Source organism: Nannobrachium achirus (assembly GCF_963921795.1).
Source record: "Nannobrachium achirus genome assembly, chromosome: 1".
Taxonomy (NCBI): Eukaryota; Metazoa; Chordata; class Actinopteri; order Myctophiformes; family Myctophidae; genus Nannobrachium; species Nannobrachium achirus.
The window spans coordinates 34,644,429-34,667,854 of NC_137810.1; the positions used below are offsets into that span (position 1 = coordinate 34,644,429).

The 23,426-nt window shown below is 41.0% G+C and overlaps 1 protein-coding gene across 1 annotated transcript in view; it reads left to right on the forward strand.

Annotated features, from left to right (window-relative positions):
- xpr1a (xenotropic and polytropic retrovirus receptor 1a) overlaps positions 1-14,988 on the forward strand; it is a 102,514-nt gene extending 87,526 nt beyond the window's left edge. The window contains exons 12-15 of the mRNA XM_080734923.1: positions 10,879-11,045; positions 11,627-11,766; positions 13,807-14,031; positions 14,887-14,988. Of these exons, the coding sequence (XP_080591049.1) occupies positions 10,879-11,045; positions 11,627-11,766; positions 13,807-14,031; positions 14,887-14,944 (590 nt within the window). The 3' untranslated portion in view covers positions 14,945-14,988. The remainder of the gene's footprint in view (positions 1-10,878; positions 11,046-11,626; positions 11,767-13,806; positions 14,032-14,886) is intronic.
- Positions 14,989-23,426: the final 8,438 nt, after the last annotated feature.

Genomic DNA, 23,426 nt, shown 5'->3' on the forward strand with positions numbered 1-23,426 from the left:
ATCCGTATTCAGTTAGAGGAAACTCTGACAGTATTATGACAGGTTTAGTGTCAGAACAGATTATGGGGCCTTATACCGTATAGCCCGGCAGCAGCCAGTGTGCCATCGTAACACAACATCTGTCAGACAGCAGTGCAGCATCATCACAGCTCGGTGTGTCATCGTGTTCACACCAGCAGGCCTAGTGTAGTATGGTGGGAGATGGATGGAATGTCAGTGAGTTCCTGGCAGAGCTCCCAGCATTGCTTTATGGATGTGTCACCCTTATTGTTAACCCCGTCACAGAGCTGATGCTTCCTCTGTGACCTCACTGAACATTCCTGGAATGGCCTGTTTTATTTATTTTTTTATCTGCGGGAAAAGCTTAATCATCATGCATCATAATGAATGATATTTATGGTTGGGATTGGGTGGAGGTTTTCATTAACCCATTTAGGCCTAGAATTATTGAATGCTTTAACCAGTGAAAAATACTAGATATACAAGCTCACAGCGTGGCACTCGTAGCTTGTAGATCTGCTATTTTCGTGAAAACTGAAAATGTGTGCAAATCTTTGGCTATATGTATTTTCAAAGCGAACGTTTGTAACTCAAATTTTGCTTCTGGGTGGTCCCTGGAACTAAATATTTTGAGATGGGGGGGGGGGGGTCCATACATGTCATTTTGGGGGTCCTTCACATGAAAAGGTTTGAGAACCAGTGACATAGTAGTCTCTCAAGAACAGACTAACTGAGCTCCAGTTAAGTGAAAAGGACGATGGCTAGCCAGATTGCCGACATACCGGTAGAAACATAGGTTTTTCAAAAAATCTTAGAAGGATTCAAAAGACACTTATAGAATCGGGTCAAAATTCTAATTTTCACGATTTTTCAAAAAATAGCAGATCTACAAGCTCGCAGCGCGGCACTCGGTGCCGCGCTGTGAGCTTGTATATCTGCTATTTTTCAATAGTTAAAGCATAAAATAATGATACACAATAATGTGTACCCGTTCTTGATTGTTGATTTGATCAGTGGTTTTCGGCTGGTTCCCAAACGGTGTGCCGAGGCACATTGCTGTGACGTGAGACACGGTGTGCCTTGGGATTGTGTGAGAACCATCACTCATTAATACTGCAATACATACAACTACACACAGAGTTATGAATCATTTTTTATTTACTATATGAGTACGTTGTGTGCACTTATTTCCCAATATGGAGGCAAATTCTATATCCTATATAGTAAAATGATTGTGATATGATAGTGGTTCAAATATACATACATTATACTGTATGTATATTTGAACCACTATCATATCACAATCATTATAGGCTATTATTTTTTCTTTTTAATTTTACTTTCTCACACATTCTATAGCAGATCCACGAGCCCGTAGCTGGAACTTGTAGATCTGCTATTTTTGCTACGAATACACTTGTGCATTGAGATTTTGAGTTGCCCATTTGTGTGCCTTGGGCACACAAAGTTTGAAAACCACTGTGATAGTGACTCTATTTATATATCAGAAAGATCTCAGCTTACTGTTTGGTTTGGTTTTAGCCTTCCCTCAGGTGTACATCAGGCTTATCGTGATGCAATCCTGAGCAAGCCCCAAACTTTTTGCCGGTGCATTGTTGAGGAGTTTGTTGATTGTTCTTTTTGAATGGAGTGTGATGAAGAGAACATATTTTTGCCCTCAAAGGAATGTTCTCTCAGTCCTTTGAATATCTGATTAGATGAGACTAATCCCAACAGATGTTCAGAGGACTCTGGAGGACTCTGGTGCAGGGAGATGATGAGAGGATTTTCAGCGTTAGGCTCAGTTCCAAGAAGCTGTAAGATACAGTGCCCGACAGTAAGACAGCTACTTTATTCTGGATCAATACAGGCTCAGTTTTATGTACAGTGACCTGACAAACTGCTGTTTTAGATGCAGGGCTAATGCAGACATAATGCTAATTTAAGCCCTAAGGAATGCTTTCATAGACTTACCAAGACAGGGCACGCTGGAGTCTGATATATAGGAAACAAATTTGTGTAAACATGCACAAATGCAGGGGTGCATGGATAGCTGACATCAATGGCTGACCGGATGGGGCGTCCGGATAGGGCGTGCACCACATAATGGCAACGTCCCGAATGGAGTCCTTCTGTGCTGTCATGATGTCCTTCTATTCCCCCTCTCTGCCCTCAGTTTGCTGTCGCTACAGCAAAAACTGCCAAAAAGCAAACAATTTACATCCTGGTACAGATCCCTTATTTACTAGAAAAATGCTATTCAAACTAGAATCTACTGTTCAATGGTCAGTGGTTTTCAAACGTAATTCTAAAATGTATTTCCTTTTATTCTGGGAGATTTTCCTTTTGCAAACATGCTTACTCAGTTATTCGTTATGTGAAAGTCCTATGACGTCTATGACATCTGACATCAGGATCATACCCTTTTATGCCCATACATGGAGATCCCTGTCTGTAGAGCCAGCCACACAGATACAGTATGGGTTGTCTTGGCCTTCTGTCATGAATTCTGTTAGTGTGGTATGTGGCCGATGTAGCATTCCCATATGAAGTCCTGTTAGATATGGGCTTAATATTGATGACATCAGGAACTCCATATATGGACATAAAGGGATTCTGTGTGACATCACAGTGAAGCCAGAGCATGATGTCAGAGCGGCAAACCCATTCTGTTAAGAGTGGTTCCCCTGACATCACAGTGCCATCAGAGCATGATGTCAGAGCGACAAACCCATAGAACCACAGTGTCAGGCGTGACAGGCATGAATGGGGTTAAAGTATTCTTTTATGGTATCGAATTTGCTTCTGTACTGGGAAATCAAATTAGTATCGATATAGTAAAATGTTTTGCATAGTAATAATAATAATGTGTGCTTGTCTCAAGGCACACCTAGACTTGACTCATCACACTATTTGGGAACCACTGATCTAGGTATTCAATTATTCTGATGTGTATTTCATTTCCAACTTTGAAATAAAGATGAATATTAGCGTTGCAGTCCCATGGTGAAGAAAATGAGAAATACGTTTGGTCAAACTACAGCAAATGATCAGCAATTTGTTGCAGGGATGTGGAGACATTGACACAGGGGTGTCAATGGACTAGTTTGCAAATCCCGCCCCATTCTGCCCTGTTACTATGATGGGACATTTTCCCTGGGCAGATTGTTTTTATAGTGGCAGTGAATGGGATTTTTTTATGTTTTCATAGCCTCATTACAGCTATATAAAGTACCAAAGGAAAAACATCTAGGTGATATTAATAAAAAGGGAAGACAAAGGTACAGTAGTTACATTTCAAAACAAAACAGGGGGTTTCCCCGAAAATATATGTTTTAATTTGTTTAATCCCAGTGGGACAGAATCACTATTGCCGATTCTTTTATAGTGGAAGTGGATGGGATTTTTTTTTTGTTCATAGCCTCATTACAGCTATATAAAGTACCAAAAAAAACACATCTACGTGATATTAATAAAAAGGGAAGAAAAGGGTACAGTAATTACATAGCAAAACAGTAGTTTCCCCCCGAAAATATATGTTTTAATTAGTTTAATCCTCTGGATCAGAGAGAGAATAGTTCTTAGAAATAGAAAGCGCATTGCATCTTGGGTAGGAAGAGGAGAACTATAATCTTAATAGGCTGGTTTTTCGTAATTCTGCCCATTTAAAATATATACACCCAATCGTAACTAGTTAGACCATTGATAAGGTCCATGTGAACTAGTTTGTTGAAGCTTATTCATTATGATGAGCGTGATCGCTAACACCTACCGCGGCCGTACCGGGCGATTGCCGTGTCGCGCAGTGCGGACAGTTTTTGAAAGGCTGAAGCAACATTCTCCACTGCACAAACTCCACCCCCGATAGCAAAAAGTGAATGTTTTTTCTGGTTGGCCAGTCAGGGAGTCTCAGGGACCAATCAGAAGGCTGACAAATGGTCTATTGGGTATGGCAGGGGTATGCAGCTGCCATACCCTGGGCCAAGGGGGGAAAATAAAATAAGTTACTTTAAAATATAAATCCATGAATGTCTCATTGTCTATCTGTGCTGGTTATTATGTTGTTAAATTACATTAAAATAACTACAATGCAAAAGTTAACAAGTTATATTCTCCACACTTTTATTCTCCCCATCTTTTTTTTTTTTTTTTTTATAATTCAAATGTTTTTTATTTTTTCTTCTTAATACAAAAAGTGGTAATGGGTGGTACAGCACAACAACAGGTACAAACATATACAGTCAGTCCAAGATAATACAAAAATAAAAATACAAAGGAAATAATACAAAGGAAATAAAAGTAGGAACCTCTTCACATCTTCAAATAAGTGTCATATATGTTAGAAAACTATCCCATATCTCTTTCATCTTTCCCATACCATTCACTCTTCCCAGCATGTACTCATACGATGTGATTTTGATAATCTCCTCGTTCCACTCCATCTTGACAGAATAGTATATTCCCAGGTTCCGCAGGTCAGCTGCACAGGTGCAATGCATTATTGTTAATTGTGGCACGTTTACTATATTATGTCAAGTTTAGCTGCACTTGAACAACTGTTCCAGACTGCCATATCATCCAGCCCAAGAAACCATAGACGTGTCTTGCACGCACGCCTTTGCGCGCGTGCAAGACACCAGTCATGTTGCCATACCTTACCTTTTTCTGAACTGACGCCACTGCATTGACAAAACCGGTGAAGGGGCAGAGAGGGGTGAACAAGAGTTTGAATGGTTAGAGGAGAGGAGAGGAGAGGAGCGGAGCGGAGCGAGGAGTTGTAATTACCACCCTGGGGCTGAACACATGTCTGCTGGACAGCACTGGAATAGAGATGAGGCCAGAGCTGACAGCTTTTATAACTTCATTTCCTATATTGAGCAAATTATTATCAGGCTGGAGAAGAAATTATCATACACACATTCTTGTACTGATGTGCCCCCAGTCAATTATTCCTCTGCCCTGTGTTCATGAACTCTATTTAACCCCTACTAAGGTCACGTCGACTGCTATTCTCATTCTGCCAGTGTGTTCACATGGTGATACTGATACAGGCTGAAGTTAGCATCAGATAAAGGGACATTTACTTTGATCAATAACCCCTTTGTGCCTAGCAACAATCTCTGTGGATGCACAGAAGATGGAGCGCTGATCAGATTAAATATTGACACGAGGGGTGAAGGTGTTTGGTGATCAGTCCTGTTAATTGGTGGGTTCCAGGTGAGGGATTTCCTTTTATTCTGTGTTTTGCAGAACAATAGAGCCATAGTGGTTAAAAAGGTAATCATCATTATAGCAGAAATAGGTTTGTTGTTGTCGTTCCAGTGCGGTTGTTTGTCTCAGCGGAATATGGGTCTGTCAAAGTTGTCTTAAATACTGTTTACCCTATTAACTGTGTGTGTGTGTGTGTGTGTGTGTGTGTGTGTGTGTGTGTGTGTGTGTGTGTGTGTGTGTGTGTGTGTGTGTGTGTGCGCGTGTGTGCGCGTGCGTGCGTGTGCGTACACAATACACATACACAAGCATGCACGCATGTACGCACATGCGCGCGTGCTTGTGTATGTGTGTGTGTGTGAGACAGAAGTTAGCAGTATTGAGCATCAAATCAATGGCCATCTCACCACTTTAACCCTTATAATAGCCCTGGTGGACAGCCAGCCTAATGTAGAGACATCAGCAAGCCCTCAGCCGTAACAGAAAGTGAAGGGTTAAATGCCTCAACACTGCCAGAACAAAAGAGAGCCTAGAAATCCACAACACTGTCTATTGTCTAGTGATAGATACAGTAGATACTAGTTTTGCTATTCAGATGTTATTTGCTTGTTCACAGATGCTACTTATTTAAATAGCTGTGTGGTGTTTGCTTGTGCTGCTTAGATGATGCTACAGTAGGTTTGATGTCTACCTCATATCCCAGTTCATTTGTAGAACATACTTGTTTTCTTAGCGTTCTTACTTAAATTTAGTTGTCCGCTTACTTACCCTGTTGTTGGTTGACTAGGTTTCATGCTGCTCACTTCGTTCTTGCAGATTGTAAGTCACTTGGCTTTAAGTTATACTGTGTAACTGTATTTATTGTAGTAGTCGTTTTGGCGACACATATCTTCAGCACCATTCTTATTACAGTGTTTGTCTATTGGAAAGTACAACTCAAAGAGGAATACAGGATCCAGAGGATATCTTGGAACACATTGTCAGTGTTACTCATCGACTACAACAAAGTACAAACTAGATTTAAGCTTAATCTGCGCGTGAGGAATCTCACTGTGGCCTTTATGTCCCTAACACAGAATGGGAACTACAGTACGTCTACCTAATCTTTCCACTTAGGAGGAAAAGAGCCATGTCAACGTGGAGACACAGTGGTTAACAGAGCACGACGCAGGGACCCTAGTGGTAATTGTCTGTTAGAAATGTCCTTGGTCTGCTCCCTGGCGTCTCTTTGGCTCTCATTAGGTGGAGGCAGTGACCATGATGGATGGGAACTAGCCCTGTTTCTGTCTGCTAGCTGTGCTGTGAGTCGGCATTGGTCACTATGTTAGACTGTTAGGTGGCAAATCTTTGTCTTGCTGAGAATAAGCAAGATACATACTGTACATATACGTACGTACGTACACACACGTTCCCTTAATTAGTATTATTATTAGGGATGGAGCTTGTTCATTTTTATTGCGTACGGCAAAAGTGTGACGTGTGATGTGTGACGTGTGACTGACAGACTGACTGACAGCCGGTGGAGGTTTTGATAGTAACTGCGACCTGACGGTCACAATCAGATTGATAAACATTTATCACATTTATCAATCTACCACAGACATGGGACACATATACAGACACAAATGTATAGGACAAATACAGGTGCATGCACACACACACACACACACACACACACACACACACACGCGCGCACACACACACACACACACACACACACACATAGACACATAGACACATACACACACACATACCAAATGTATAGGACAAAATACAGGTGTGCATTTGTATCGTATGTGCACACGTAGTCACGCACGCGCGCACACATACGCACATGCACACACACACACATGCGCGCGCGCATCGCACATCACACACACACACACACACACACACACACACACGCCAAATTTATTCTGTTGTTGATTTGATTTGATTCGATTTCTTCACTTTTATGGAAAGCACTTTGTAACCTTGTTTTGATAAGTGCGTTATAAATAGTCCTTATTACCAGTAAGACTCCCTAATCGGGAGATAAGCGACCGTCAGGTCGCAGCGTGATTTTAGGGCAAAATGTGTAGGAGCAGTGTCCAAAAATGTGGTTGAAAAAAATCGGCCTGATGGTGGCGCTGAGTGTAGACATAGTGTGTAACGATTTGTGTGATTTTAGGGCAAAATCTGTAGGAGCAGTGTCCAAAAATGTGTTTTAAAAAGTCGGCCTGAAGGTGGCGCTATATGGGACAGATCCATGTTGATGACATGAGTGTAGACATACTGTGTACCGATTTGAGTGATTTTAGGGCAAAAATTGTAGGAGCAGTGTCCAAAAATGTGTTTTGCAAGAATCCGCCACATGGTGGCGCTAGAAGAGGGCCATGTGAGAAATGAGGGGTGGGGTCTCCGCGCCGCCGAGGCGGACGAATAGGTACCGGCCCCGGCTCTCCCGGTCGCTCCTGGCCCGAGTTACGGCATTTTATGTGCGCTGCAGTGGCAGGGGGTCCTCCACTGGGGGCGCCACCACTTTTGCATCCGTTCTGGAGCACCAGGAGTCGGTGGTCCCCGGGAATTCTCCGTGAGCAGCCCCGTTGGGGTGGTCATTTGGTCATTTTTGCACATTTGGTCATTTTTTACATCTGGGGGTCCCTGGAGCTCCGGGGGTCCTTGGAGGTTGTAGTTTGGCAGGCAAGGAGTGTGTGTGCAAAATCTGGCATGGATCGGGGCAACGGTTGCGGAGATATGAGCAGGGCAAAAGTGTGACATGTGACATGTGACGTGTGACAGACAGACAGACAGACTGACTGACTGACTGACGGACAGACGGACGGACGGACGGACGGACTGACTGACTGACGGACGGACTCACAGTTTGTGGAGGTTTTGATAGTAACTGCGACCTGACGGTCGCAATGATACCCTCTGATGTTGGAGCTAACCCAGAATGGAACACATGCACATGCATGACTGACAGCTACTGATAACCCAGAGGATTGACAAGTTGAGATCAACATGACAGAAATGTGCAGCTGCTCATTTGAGCACACAGTAGTTTGACAATGTCAAATACCCTCTAATGCCCTATACAACCTTAAAAGCCATGCAAATATGCACAATCCCATGATAAGCCAAACTCAGCCTACAGTATAGTCAGTGGTTCTCAACCTTTTCAGGCCACGACCCCCAAAATAATATTTTAACTGGCCTGGGGCCCCCCACCCTGACAAACACTAAGAGTTGAGGCATTACATTTTGTATAACATGGTCTATTGTGAAAATAGCAGATCTACATGGTCACAACGCGAGCATGTAGATCGGCTATTTTTACAATTTCTGCCTCTAATATTTGACAATTTGGCCGATGTTTAATTTGTCACTTTAGAGGTATTAAAATGTCCTTAAATTGTCACTTTAGAAATGTGTAGATACCCTCTAGTCTTTACAATTGAAACGTTATGTTGGTTTATTTACTGTTGAGTGAGAAAACAACATTGCACATTAAAGTTATCATCTGGGGACCACCCCCAAATAGTTTAGAGACCCCCCTGGGGGTCCCGACCCACAGGTTGAGAACCACTACAGTATATGATCAGCAAGGTATAGATAGCCCTTTTTTGGTACACAGTGAAATCCAGAGTGTTCATTCAGCTCAGTCTGTGTCCAGCTGGACTCTTGTGATCAAACAATGCTTGAGCAGTGCCCTAGTGCAGTGGTCCTCAACCTTTTCAGGCCGTGACCCCCAAAATATTCATATTTTAACTGGGGACCCCCCACCTGACGAGCACTAAGAGTTGAGGCATTACATTTTGTATAACACGGTTCTATTGTGAAAATAGCAGATCTACATGCTCACAACGCCTCGCAAAGCGAGGCGTTGTGAGCATCGGCTATTTTCACAATTTCTGCCTCTAATGTTTGACAATTTGACCAATGTTTAATTTGTCATTTTAGATGTATTAAAAAGTCCTTCAATTGTCACTTTAGAAATGTGCAGAAACCCGCTATACACTTAAACTTTATGTTGGTTTGTTTACAGTTGAGTGAGAAAACAATGTTTCACATTAAGTTCATTATCTGGGGACCCCCCAAAATAATTTGGGGACCCCCCTGGGGGTCCCGACCCACAGGTTGAGAACCACTGCTCTAGTGTGAGTTGGGTGTGTCTGAGAGTGGTGGAAAAAGTAAAAAAAATATAGTTCACTTTCAAATTAAATAAACATTAAAAAGTGTCTAAAAAATATATGAAAAACGTAATAGAAAAATCACAGCCCCCCTCACGCATTAGAAGGACTATCTAATGCGTGAGGGGCCATGATTTTTCCATTCCTTTTTTCATCATTATTTTTATAATTCTTTTCAATGTTTATTTTATTTGAAAGTGAAGTATCCCTTTAAGTAAAAGTTTCAATACTGCCATGTAGAAATACTCTGTTACAAGTCCCGGAATTTTCAAAATCTACTTCTGTAAAAGTACAAAAGTATTGGCATCAAAATGTACTTAAAGTACCAAAAGTAAAAGTAGGCTACTCATTATGCAGAATGTCCCATTTTAAATTGTCAAAATATAAAATAGTTTGAAAATTCCAGATCTGAAGTGTATTTTGTCTAATGATAATAACGCAATCTACAAAGTAATTTGTACGTTTTCAAATAATTGTTGTGGAGGAAAGGATTTAGTGGAGTAAAAGTACTGAAAATTGGAAATACTCCACTAAAGTAAAAAATACCTCAAAATTGTACTTATAGGTACAGTACTTGAGTAAACTTACTTTCCACCCCTGGTGTCTGAGTGGCATTCATTGCTCTGACAGTTGAACCCTCCACACTGTCATATCACTAAGACACTGATATCGCAGTCATTTAACATTCGACATAAAAAAGATCTTGTTGAGAAGTTTTAACAAGGACATTTGTTAATGAATATTAGATGTGATGGAAGGAGGTCATAAAACACTCAGTAGCAATAAATCATTGCTGAGGTATATCAATGGTAATAGGGCTCCCTCTAGTGGTTTAGGTCATTATAGCAAGAGTGCTGTACCACAGAGATTTGATTGATTGATTGAAGACTTTATTAGAAGTTTGCATAGAAAAAGGTACAGTTTCATGACGGTACAGTTCACTGGTACAAGGTCTACTAAAAGGAGATCCTAGAAAGGACTACGCTTATTTCCACAGGAAACCATTAAAGTATCTCATATTAACATTGAATGACAGACGAATAGAACACAGTACTATGCAGTAGATATAGTCAGTAAAAAAAATATGAAACAGTAAGTTTATACAAACAGAAAGTATATACAAAGAAGGGGCAGGGGGGGTAGGTCTGGGCTGGGCTATGCGAATGGCTGCTGCCTGTAAGTCGTTTTTCAGGGCGATTTTAAAGGATGCTAGTGATCCACACTCCTTTAAGACCTTTGGTAAGGCATTCCACATTTTTGTGGTATAGCAGAAGAACGAGTTTGACCCTTTCTTTGAGTTGACTCTGGGTTGAACGTGATCTTTGGCGCTGCCTCTGGTGTTGTAATTGTGGACATCCTTAACGTTTTTGAAGTTATCTGAGAGACCCCAGATCATATGGCATTATACATTCACTATGGATTATGAAACAAGTCTTGCATTTCAAGCGTTTGCGTGAAACTGACATGGCTTTATGTTTTTCTCTGTGCGTTCCAGAGCAGGGGCATACGGACGCTGACATGTTCTTCTACTTGCTGATCGTGTTCTCGGTCATCAGTTCTCTCTACACACTGATCTGGGACCTGCGCATGGACTGGGGTCTGTTTGATAGAGGAGCTGGAGAAAACACCTTCCTCAGGGAGGAGATTGTTTACCCACACAAGGTAGACATCACACACACACACACACGCACACACACACACACACACACACACACACACACACACACACACACACACACACACACACACACACACACACACACATTGTTGTCAGTTTTGCGAGAGAAATAAGCAATAAGGTTTACCAAAACAAGCCCTAAAGAAGCGAATAGGCCACATGAGCACTTTAAACATATACATTGGCTATTTGAAAATAGCCGATCTACAAGCTCACAATGCGCCACGATGCGACGCATGCGAGCTTGTAGATCTACTATCTTCAAAAGACAGTTCTTTATAAGAATGGAAAGATTCCAAATATTTTTTAAACATTTTAACAACACAAATCTGGTATGGGGTTCCCTGGCAAAAACAATTTTTAGATGGGGGGTCAGTAGTGGACCAATACATATTCATTTGGGACATGAAAACAAGTTAACTACAAAAAAACAAAAAACCCGCAATCCACAGCTGCCAATATTTACAACTTTACGACTTTACAGAAATGTCTGATTATAATAATCAGACATGGCAACACTGAAAGGCTCATATGACATCTCTCTCCCTCTCTCTGTTGTGTCCAGGCATATTACTATTGTGCAATCCTAGAAGATGTCATCCTGCGTTTTGCCTGGACCATCCAGCTCTCTCTGACCACCATGACCAACATCCCCAATGTGGGGGACATGGTAGCTACTGTACTGGCTCCTATGGAAGTGTTCAGGTAGGTTCCAGCAGTGGTGGAAGAAATACTCGTAAAAGTCATATTTTCAAATGTCTTGGCTTCAAAAGTCACTTTACTAAAGTAAATGTTCTAAAATGTTTCAAAAATACTAGATCTACGATCTCACAATGCGTTGCGTTGCGTCGCGTTGCGTTGTGTTGCGTTGCGTTATTGTGAGCTTATTTAAATGTGCTATTTTAGAATAGATGAACTATAAAATAGGGATTAATTCATTATTGTATGTTTAGTAATGATAATTTAAATCTGCAAAGTAACTAGTAACAAAAGTGTTCAAATAATTGTAATGGAGTAAAAAAGTAAAAATGTTGCCTCTGAGATGTGGTAGAGTAGTATAAAGTATTGAAAATGGACGTACTCAAGTAAAGTAAAAGTACCTCAACATATACTTAACTTAAACTATCTACTCGGTAATGATGCAAGTTGGAAATGCATGCCCCCACCCGGTTATGCACCTGTTGCACCCGTCTGTCTGTCTGTCTGTGTCCCTTTTATGCCCATATACGTAGATTTCTGGATCTGTCTGTCTGTGTCCCTTTTATTCCCATATATGGAGCCCTATCTTATTTCCCGGCTATTCGAAAAAAGCCGATCCACAAGCTCAAGCTATTTTAGAAGAATTGGGGGTCCGCAGCCAATTACATATACAGTACATGTACATGTACATTTTGGGCTCCTTGACTTGAAAAGGTTTGGAGAACCATTGCTTTGCAGTACAACAAATAGGGATGGAGCCCGAAACCAGAATTTGTTAACACATTCATTGAGACCCAGTATCAATAAGCTTTGGGTTTATTGAGCCTGTTATTGAGTAATAGCGGCCCATGACGTCATGCTTAAACAATCAAGACAAGAGGCAATCAAGAAATAAATCTAATCACCCACGCTGGCACAAACATGTCGGTCTAAAAGTGTTTTGATACCTGACAAACAGCGCTGCCCGGTGAAACAAAATGCGCTTAAAGTGACGGTTTCTTCAATATTATTTTCCAAAAATAAAAAAGTCACTTGCCTTCTGTCTGTTAGAAAAGTAGTACTGTGTTTGAAGGCCCTAGTAGTGCAAGTGATATTTTTTGGTTAAATAAATATGCATTTTCTGTTCATAAGAGAGCTGAAGAGACATGGAGATTTTATAGTAATTATTACAGTACGATTCATAATATAAAGCCATTTAACACTTATTGCACGTTAATAAAAGGTTATTTTAATGACACCCACAGTAACTCACAACAACTGGCCAATGAAAAAAGATACCAGTTGTGTTACGAATTTGTCGTCTCATGTCTTGCCACAAAAATATTAGAAAATGCTCAATAGTGGTCTCGATAAAAGCCCGGCTCAATAAGCAGGATCGATAAGGTGCTCATTATCAATACGAAACCCATTTAGAGCGGGTACACATTATTGTGTATCATTATTTTATGCTTTAACTGTTGAAAAATAGCAGATATACAAGCTCACAGCGTGGCTCCGAGTGCCGCGCTGCGAGCTTGTAGATCTGCGATGTTTGAAAAATCGTGAAAATTAGAATTTTGACCCGATTCTATGTGTCTTTTGAATCCTTCTAAGATTTTTTGAAAAACCTATGTTTCTATGTCAGCAATCTGGCCAGCCATCGTCAAAGAAAAGGTCCTTTTCACTTAACTGGAGCTCAGTTAGTCTGTTCTTGAGAGACTACTATGTCAGTGGTTCTCAAATCTTTTCATGTGAAGGACCCCCAAAATGATATTTATTTGGCCGCGGACCCCCATCTCAAAATATCTAGTTCCAGGGACCTCCCCAGAAGTAAAATTTGAGTTACAAACGTTCGCTTTGAAAATACATATATATTCAAAGATTTGCACACATTTTCACGACTTTAAAAAAAATAGCAGATCTACAAGCTCGCAGCGCGGCACCGCTGTGAGCTTGTATATCTGCTATTTTTCACTGGTTAAAGCATTCAATAATTCTAGGCCTAAATGGGTTAACGCACTCCATCCCTAACCACAACTTCACCCAACTCACCTCACCTCTCTGCAGGCGTTTCGTGTGGAACTTCTTCCGGCTGGAGAACGAGCACCTGAACAACTGCGGTGAGTTCCGTGCGGTCAGGGACATCTCCGTGGCGCCGCTCAACGCCGACGACCAGACCCTGCTCGAGCAGATGATGGACCAGGAGGACGGCGTGCGGAACCGTGCCGGCAAGAAGGCCTGGAAGAGATCCTACAGCCTGTCGCTCCGGCGCCCCCTACTGTCCTCCTCACAGTAAGGAACAAATGGCACCTTTTCAGCCCGGGAGAGCATCTGTGTCATTTAAGATTTTAGCCATTTAAAAATAGCAGATATACATGAATATATATTGTATATATACATTTTAAAATAAAATCTTTGCTTCTGGGGGTCCCTGGAACAAAAGTCATTATAATTCATTATAAGTGTTGTATGACTGTTGATATAGTGCATCATAAAGCATTATGTGTGTTTATGAGTGTAGTTATGAAGCATTATGAATGCATTATAATGCATTATGAATGCCCTCATAATGCATCATAAATGTGGGCTTCATAGAAAGTGTTACCCAAAATATTTTCAGATCTGGGTCGGCAGCCAAATAGATATCATTGGGGGGGGGGGGGGGGTCCTTGACATGAAAAGGTTTGAGCACCACTGATATAGCAATATACGTTTTCCAGAAAACTGTTAGGATTTAGAAGACATTTGTAGAAGCGGCCTCAGGTCTATTAGTAAGTTAAAATCTGTCCCTGTTGCTGTCAGCATCGCGTCACTCACTTGCATCAGTGCCTTTGAAAAACAAAGCACACCAATAGAATTAGGATAAAAAAAAATACTGCAGCACCGAAATGACTCCAAATACTGAATAGCACATGAACTGGATTTCACCATGTGTCTCACTACACCAGTGGTTCTCAACCTTTTCTCTCTTCTTGAAAAGCTCATGTTGTCATTGAAATCTTAGTGTTTGTTCAATTATTTGCGGGTCCACTTGCAATATCCTCACAGGTTGAGAATGAGTGCACATTATAGCACACAGCATAATGTAGTACAGGTAGAACTAAAAGCATGACCATTATGTGTCATTTTGTCCATCCCTCTCTCCAGATCCAAGAAGGACACCAAGGTGCTGATTGAGGACACGGACGACGAAGCTTTCAGCTGAGTCCAGGGTGTCAGGATACACACACACACACACACACACACAAACACACACACACACACACACACACACACACACACACACACGGACACGGACACACACACACGGACACGGACACACGCAGATGTACATGCACGCACATGCACGAGCAGACTACACGCACGCACACACACACACACACACACACACACACACACACACACACACACACACACACACACACACACACACACAGCCACAAATAGATGCACACATACTGTACACATAAACAAAAATGGAGAAACACCCACATAATAACAGAGAAACACTTGAGCAACATACACCTACTGAAGCACAAGCATAGTTCAGTATTGCTACAGTTTTATGGGATAGCAGTTCCACTTATCCATACACAGGAGACGGAAAGGGTAATGCACAGGAATGGCACATATCTGGATGGAAGGACAAGAACACACTGCCCTGGGATCTTCCCCAGTTCTGTCTCTGATCTTTTCTAAACAAGCTTTTTAGTTTGTCTTCTTTTATATGTATATCATTTTTTAATTTATTTAATCTTTTCCTGGAATTCTTTTTGGAAAGCTGTTATACAGTAGATGACTGTTTACATGCTTTTTTTACTACATCAGGATTGACAGGGAGAAAACAAGCCAGTCAAAAGACTTAAAATTTAAGTCAATACTAAACAATAACAGAAACATGAGGAAGGACTCAACAGTTCTCAAACATATCAACAAAATCAACTGGTTTCAACTTGTTGGTTTATTTTTTTCTACTCCACCGCTTTCGGTTGGTTGATTTTGTTTATTGAGTTTTAATAGTCAGTGTACAACAGCAACCCTGGAAGCACTTGCCGGAAAAGTGCATTTAATAAATAAAGAAAACATGACTGAAAAAAAGAATAAAAATGTGAATATGTTTTGATTCAAATGTTTCTAGTCTGTGAAGTTGCTTTGTAAGATTTTTTTTAATGTGCATTATTACTCTGATATCATAGTTATGTACTACTATGTGTTATTTATATGACTGGGAATAGCTCGAGCATTTGTGCAATTTTTGTTTATGTATTTTCTAATGTTTGTAATACTCGCTTTACAAAGCTAATGTCTTGAACACCTTCTGTGGACTTTTAGGACAAAGACTTTCCTACTAATGTCGTCATACTGACCTGTCCAGGCCTGAAATTAGTATAAAAACAACACAAATCCAATCAAATGCCACAATGTTCATGTAGTTATTTATCTCAAAGTGCCCAATGTGCATTGCTATAACTGCCAAAGCTTTAGTTCCATGAATGTGTCCCTGGCTAAACTCGCTCCCTCCATTTAACCTGCCTAAAGGGTGTCAGGCAGAGCAGGAGCCCAAGGGAAAGTAACAAGAATGGAGTGATTCTGTAATTGTTTTGAAAATGTAATTGATTGAACTGTTTGACGGGGACAGTTTTGGTCTTTGTAGGTTTTCATCTACTGCTGGAAGCCCAGTTGATATGATTAGTATTGCTTGTATTATTATTATTATAAATGTTATGTTGAATGTAACAGTAATGGTCAGCTTCAGTTGTTCAACAGAGTTGCATGTTATTTCTTAGTTCTACACAGAAGAGGTGCAATGTGATGCACTCATCATGTCGTTGTGTGCTGTAATGTTCACTGTTGCCTTGTTCATTTTAGCACCTTTTCTACTGTTGTGAATTTTGTTTTATGTATAATTGTGTTTTGAATGAGCGACAACACCAGGGATAAAAAAGTACACCTGACATCCATCATAAGCCTTTTTTTCATTTTAATTTTATTTCGTTTTTTAATGTACTACCGTATATTACACACACACACACACACACACACACACACACACACACACACACACACACACATACTGTTCATGCTCACACAGATGCCCCTACTTGGCGTGGCTGCATGTCTTGCAGACTGAACAATATGTTGCGAGCAACAATCGCTATCGGTTGTAACTTTTGAAGGTAGGTTGGTGCTCCTGTTCCAGGGGTCTTTGGCTGCTGTCTTTCGGAGAGAGAGAGAATTCTCTTTAATTCATGCTCTCTTCCTCTTTAACCTCTATCCGTCTGCCCTCCAAAACCCAGAGAGCAGAGACACTATAGTGTTTATTACCCCCCAGAAGGAGCTTCTTTTTCCTCTGCTTCTGGTTTCCCTTTGTGGCTAAAAGACATTTCTTAGCAGAGAAGATGCTTAATGGTTGCACAATCCTGCGTGTACAGTACAATAGAATAAATCCCTCTTGAAAGCCTGAACGTACGAAATGCGCTGTCCCCACTACAGTTTGCATCTCAGGCCTTTTGGAGGATGGATAGTTTGCCTATCCAGGTAAAAAACAACTTCACATACTGTCAGAGTGCATATACATATGCACAATTGCACACACACACACACACACACACACACACACACACACACACACACACACACACACACACACACACACACACACACACCCTACATTGTCTCTCTCTCTAAGACTGCGTTGTGTATCTGACAGCACAACCCCACTGCAGATTGTTTTGTAGTAAGGCTCTACCTGTTGTCTTGCCTGCATGCTGCTTTAGTTTAACAATGTATATAGATTAATTTATTTTCCATTACGTGTATATTAACGATCATTGTATCTTCTGGGACAATGATTGGTTTCATACATTTGAATGTTCTTTGTTTTTTGCTCTAAAACAAGCAGTATTTTTTTAGGTGATGAGGGGCTTTTTTGATTGTTCACAATCCTGCACTCTTTTTCATGTGTAAATCTATCCAAATGTGTTTGTATAAAAAAGAATAGACCATAGGAAAAAAAAAAAACAGAAATGAAGAAACTGATCCTGGATTGTGATTGCGTGTACCTTGTTGGTGATTCTATCTTATTTCCTGGCTCCGTCATCCCCGGGGTTTGCGTCCAGGGCTTGTGGAGGAGATGGGGGGGAGGGGCTAAGGGGCGTTTCTGTAGCTTACACTTCTACTGTTGTATACGAGTATAACGTTGCTGTCGGGTGGAAACCTTGTATGGCCAAAATATGTCCTTTTTTATTATTATGTTTTAAATAGTGAAAATATCAGATCTACAAGCTCACAACGTGTCGCATTGCGATGCTCTGTGAGCTTGTAGATCTGTCTATTTTCACTACTCTTGTGCAACACTCTTGTATGACAGGCATTCATTTACAAAAAGAGGTGTCTGGCCATCACGAGAACACATGAGTATCATGGACGTCCCTTCAATGTTCCCTTGGTTGAGGAGTAGGATACAGGAACTGACCCCAGTCCAGACACCATAACAAGATACTGTTGGAGAAACAACTCCTGACTGATTCCAGGTCTCATTGAGCTGTAGCCAACTACTCTTACTGTCAGTAACAGTGAAAGTAAGTTGATTATGTCACAGTTCTAGGATATATATATGTACACACTGGGGGCATTTTTTTAACATGCCTTCAAGTGTATAGAGGTAAAAACAAAAACAAAATTATCTTCAATAGACTGATGTCTGTTATTTGTAGACATGGTCATGGAGATACAGTATGTATAACCCACTGACAATAATAGGGTTACTTTGTACAGTTTGATTGTTATGATGATGATGATTATGATGATGATGTTGACGATGATAACGCAAGCCCTGACACCACATTTTCTCATGGGTGATCATCCACTCGTTTTTACTGCTTGCTGAAACCTCATGATGTAAAAGTGCTAGATATCTCTGCATCTTCCTCTCTCCCCTCTCTTGATGTTGTAACCTTTCTCTGACCTATGTAGGGGAACGTGATAGTACCTGTAGTTTGCTAGGTTGTACTTTGATAAGATACAGAAACAAGATACAAAATTACAAATATGTTACGTGGTTAAATGTGATTTTAAGATAGATAAGACTAAAAGAAAGGAAAAGTCTTACACTCCGACCCAACCTCTGAGTTCCCTTTTACGGAGTAGTTTGTAAATGTTGAGTGTATAACACTGTACTATGATGGTTTTCCTGATGATATTTGTATTTCTGTATACACTTTGGTGATTCTGTCTGGGTTTTATAAACCACGCTTATTTTTAAAACTCTCGCCCTGTCTCTGGCCTGTTTTATTTTTTCCTGATCTATTAATTCTCAGAATGACTATACTGTGAAAATACATTTCATGCAGACTTTTAATTGCAATATCCAATATGTTTAAGTACGGTATGTACATTTGGGGTGGAGGTTTTGCCTTGGCCTACGTACCAATTTTTGGTTTAAAACATACTTACTTACGCACCATAGATGACAGGGAAGCACCATAGATGAAAGGGAAGCATCTACAGTAGCAGATAGGGAGGTCTAAAGTACAAATACCTAAAAACTGTACTTAAATACAGTACATTACTTAGGTAGGCTACATGTACTAGTTACTTTCCACCACACTGTAATGGACTGAGTGCATGCTAAGACTTATGTTTATCTGGAAATATAATCACACAACTGTGGTCAACTTTAATTAACGTGCTGGTAAAGTCATATGCTCCTTTCTGTCACTCACCTTGTGTTTTGTGCTGCAAGCAACTTAGATGCTGCGGATACCTTTATTTGGTAGGCCTACTACACAAACTAGTTACACAACTTGACAACTCTCTTCTCCCCTGTCAACACTGCTGTCAGTGCTGCTGTACACTCACACAGGTGATGCTGGGTTGCACTTACAACATGTACAGTAGCCATAGCCATTGCTTATAAAGGTACAATACCGCCACCTACTGTCTGTAGTGCCATCCAAAAGCTAGAGTGCAATACTATGAACAAAAGATTACTGAAATATTTGTTTAAAAGTGTTCCAACTGGTCAGCCTAATGCGATATCAACATATAAGTGACAACATATAAGTAAAATGATTGTATATCTGTTCCTGAGGTAATTGTGTATCCCCCAAAATCACAAAGGCTAATTTGACCTATGGGATGCCACAAATAAGTTGGTGTGCCCAAAAACGCAGTTGCACTTTGGCTTTGTAGGGCAGTGTAGGCTACTGGATTCTGAGGCTTTGTCCCTGTATCTATCATGGGGCAAAGGAATAATATTTACATTTTATATTCACTTAATGGTTTGGTTTTTAACTCGCCAAATTCTACACACATAACATTATCTGATGTATAGACAAGGTTTCAGCCTGATCAAACACCCACTGACCTCCATAGGCCTCGCATGGCCTGTCCATTGTGTATGAATGGCTGAATGTAATACCCATTGTAAAGTGCTTTGGAGAATGCCTCTATATAAATGTACCATTTTACCATTGACCTGGGGTCCGATATGACTTGCAGTGACCCTGAACACAAGTGTTGCTTTTCTCTCTGTTACAGATGGGCTTCTTCTGTCCATGACTGTTTTACACTTTATTTCCCAATTAATTATACCGGTATGACCTACTGTATACTGTACCTATATATATATACATAGTAGACTGTACTGTATACTGTACACATTCACATTCTCCTCTAGACCTGGTATGTTCACTCAATAGATGTATGGAGAGAAAACAACATGTTTAACTGTAATGTAACTTGAGTAAATATTTCGAGTATCTGTACTACTACTTATTTATATTTTTGGATACTTGTGACTTTCACTACACTATACATTTCAAAGACAAATATTGTACTTTTGACTCCACTAACTACATCTCTAGGAAGGGGAAACGTACAAGTATTTGTGTAGTGGAAAGAAGCAGATCTACTATTGATGTTTTTTGAAAAGTTCTGGAAAATGTTTGAATAACTTTTATTGTATCAGTTTAGTATCAGAACATCACATCTTGTCCGTGTTCTGCATGGGTAACGCTTGTCTTTTTTGTTGATTGACTCTCACGATCTGACATCAATGTGATGTCAGAGGAACCAAATCCCTTATATGCCCATATATGGAAATCCCTGTTATGCCAGGGGAACCAAATCCCTTTTATGCCCATATATATAGAGATCCCTATGTGGAGCTGACTACCATCACCTGGATCTCCATATGTAAAAGTCCATATATGGGTATTCCCCAGGATCCCTTTTATGTATATTAATATGGTCTGATATACATCACTGGCCAGATTGCCAAGACATGGCGCGACCTCGAGGTCGCCCTTAGGTGTCTTACTGGTACATCAATGCATTGATATTAAAGAACATTTACTTTGTAATTTGCATATATTTAAGTATTTTCAAAAGCATTTACTTGCACTTCAGTACTTTAACTCAAGCACAAATTTGACTAAGCAACTTTCACTTGTAGAGGAGTAATATCTGACCAGGAGTACCTATACTTTGACTCAAGAAGTAGTGCGGTTGAGAACTTTGTCCACCGCTGGTTATTGTCAAGAAACATTGTTACAGCAGAGAAATAATCTTCCAAACACAAATGTCAGTTCTTGGTTTGATGTTTATTATATGCATGAAGGAATATAGGCTATATATATTATTCAGTATATTAAAGACATTTAAGACAGATTAAAACACACTATTTACAGTATTTACATAACATGAAAATGATTGAAATAACAGTAACAGATGAACTGATACTTAAATATACATTTTAAGTCACCTGAACTTCAATAAAATCATCATAACAAATAAAGAAAGAAAATCAACATTATAAAATAGGCAATCTAATAAATAAGCCCTTGATGGCTGCAGGGGAGTCAGTACTACCTACTACCAGTCCAGTACCCTCTGGGGGCCTTGAGGGGGGCGTCCATCAGGATGCTTGTTCTCCTTGTAGTGTCATCTTGTTCTGGAAGTTGAACCTTTTGTGGAAGCTGGACTGGTGGCTTCCCAGGCACACCAGCATGTCTCTTATTGAGCCCTAGGTGGGAAGGGGGATTCCTCTGCCGTATCTTAGCAGCTGCTATCTTCACCACCCTCCTCCAAGCAGCAGTGGGCCTTCTCTTCCTGCTAGCTGAACTGGTGGTCACTGACTGGCGATGTGTGCACCCAGCTACCATAGAACCGTTGCTGCCGCCGCTCGTCTGGATGGACACCTGCTGCTTTTGGTTGGGAGCTCCTTCTCCAGCTGATGCAACGGGGACGCCCCTCAAAGTCAGCCTGCCGGTGATGGGGTCGAAATGGCATGACCAGGTGAGCTCGGCTGGTGGCTGGTGGTCTTCAAGGCAGGGTGAGGGTCCATCATGTGGTCTCTTGACCGCTTGTGTTGGCCCTCTCTTCTCCATGGCGAAGTGTAAAAACTGATAAACTATAAACTGTTAGAACTTGAGAAAAGTTGAAGAGCCAAGAGCGTCTGATGTGCGACTGTCGATGAGTAGTGATTCAAGATGAATGATGCAGAAAGTCTTTGAAATCGTGAAGTCGTTAACCGGCTAAACAAAGACCCGCTGTGATTGGCCTGCTTTTGTTGACAGTGGCTCGCGCGGAGAAGCGAGCTGTGATTCATTGGCCAGTCAAGTAGCGGCCAATCACAGATCGGCTTCGCGGCTAACGACGCAGAGCAGTATCTGTAACGACGGAGCTCGCTTCTCCGCGCGAGGCCAAGAGCGTACGTCAGTGTCAACAAAAGCGGGCCAATCACAGCGGGTCTTTGTTTAGCCGGTTAACGACTTCACGGTTTCAAAGAGTTTTTGCTTCATTGATTCATCCTGAATCACTGGTCGTAGACAGACGCAAATCGAAAGACAGATCACCAACTTTGTTTGCTCAAGTTCTTACATTCTATATCAGTTTTCTGTTTTATCCGTTTAGTTTACAGTTTAGATCAGTTTTTATTTAAATTCACCTCTCATCTCAAGTTTGCTGAAGAATTCTGCTTAAAGAATCAACCGTTGGAGAACAACACTTCACCATGGAGAAGAGAGCTCGAACACAACATGCTCACCTGGTCATGTCATTTCGACCCCATCACCGGCAGGCTGACTCTGAGTCTGAGGGGCGTCCCCGTTGCATCACCACCTGGAGAAGGAGCTCCAAAGGCTGAGCCTGAGGATGACCGAGAAGCCCCCAAGCAGCAGCAGGTGTCCATCCAGACGAGCGGCACCACCAGTTCAGCAAGCAGGAAGAGAAGGCCCGCTGGCGCTGCTGCTTGGAGGAGGGTGGTTAAAATAGCCGCCTTCATACAGAAGAGGAAGCCCCCTTCCCACCTGGGGCTCTACAAGAGACCTGCTGGAGTGATTGGGAAGCCACCAGTCCAGCGTCCACAGGTCCCAGAAGATGACACTAGTACCAGGAGGACAAGCATCCTGATGGAACGCCCCCAGAGGGTACTGATAGACCTGACTCCCCTGCAGCCACCAAGGGCTTATTTATTAGATATTTTATAGTGTTGATTTTCTTTCTTTGTTTTTTATAATGAGTTTGTTGACGTTCAGTTGATTTAGAATATTAATACATTATATATTTAAGCATTAATTCATCTGTTACTGTTTTCATGTCATGTAAATAGTGTGTATTCATCTGTCTTAAATGTCTTTAATATAATGTATAATATATAGCCTATATTCCTTCCTGCATATAAT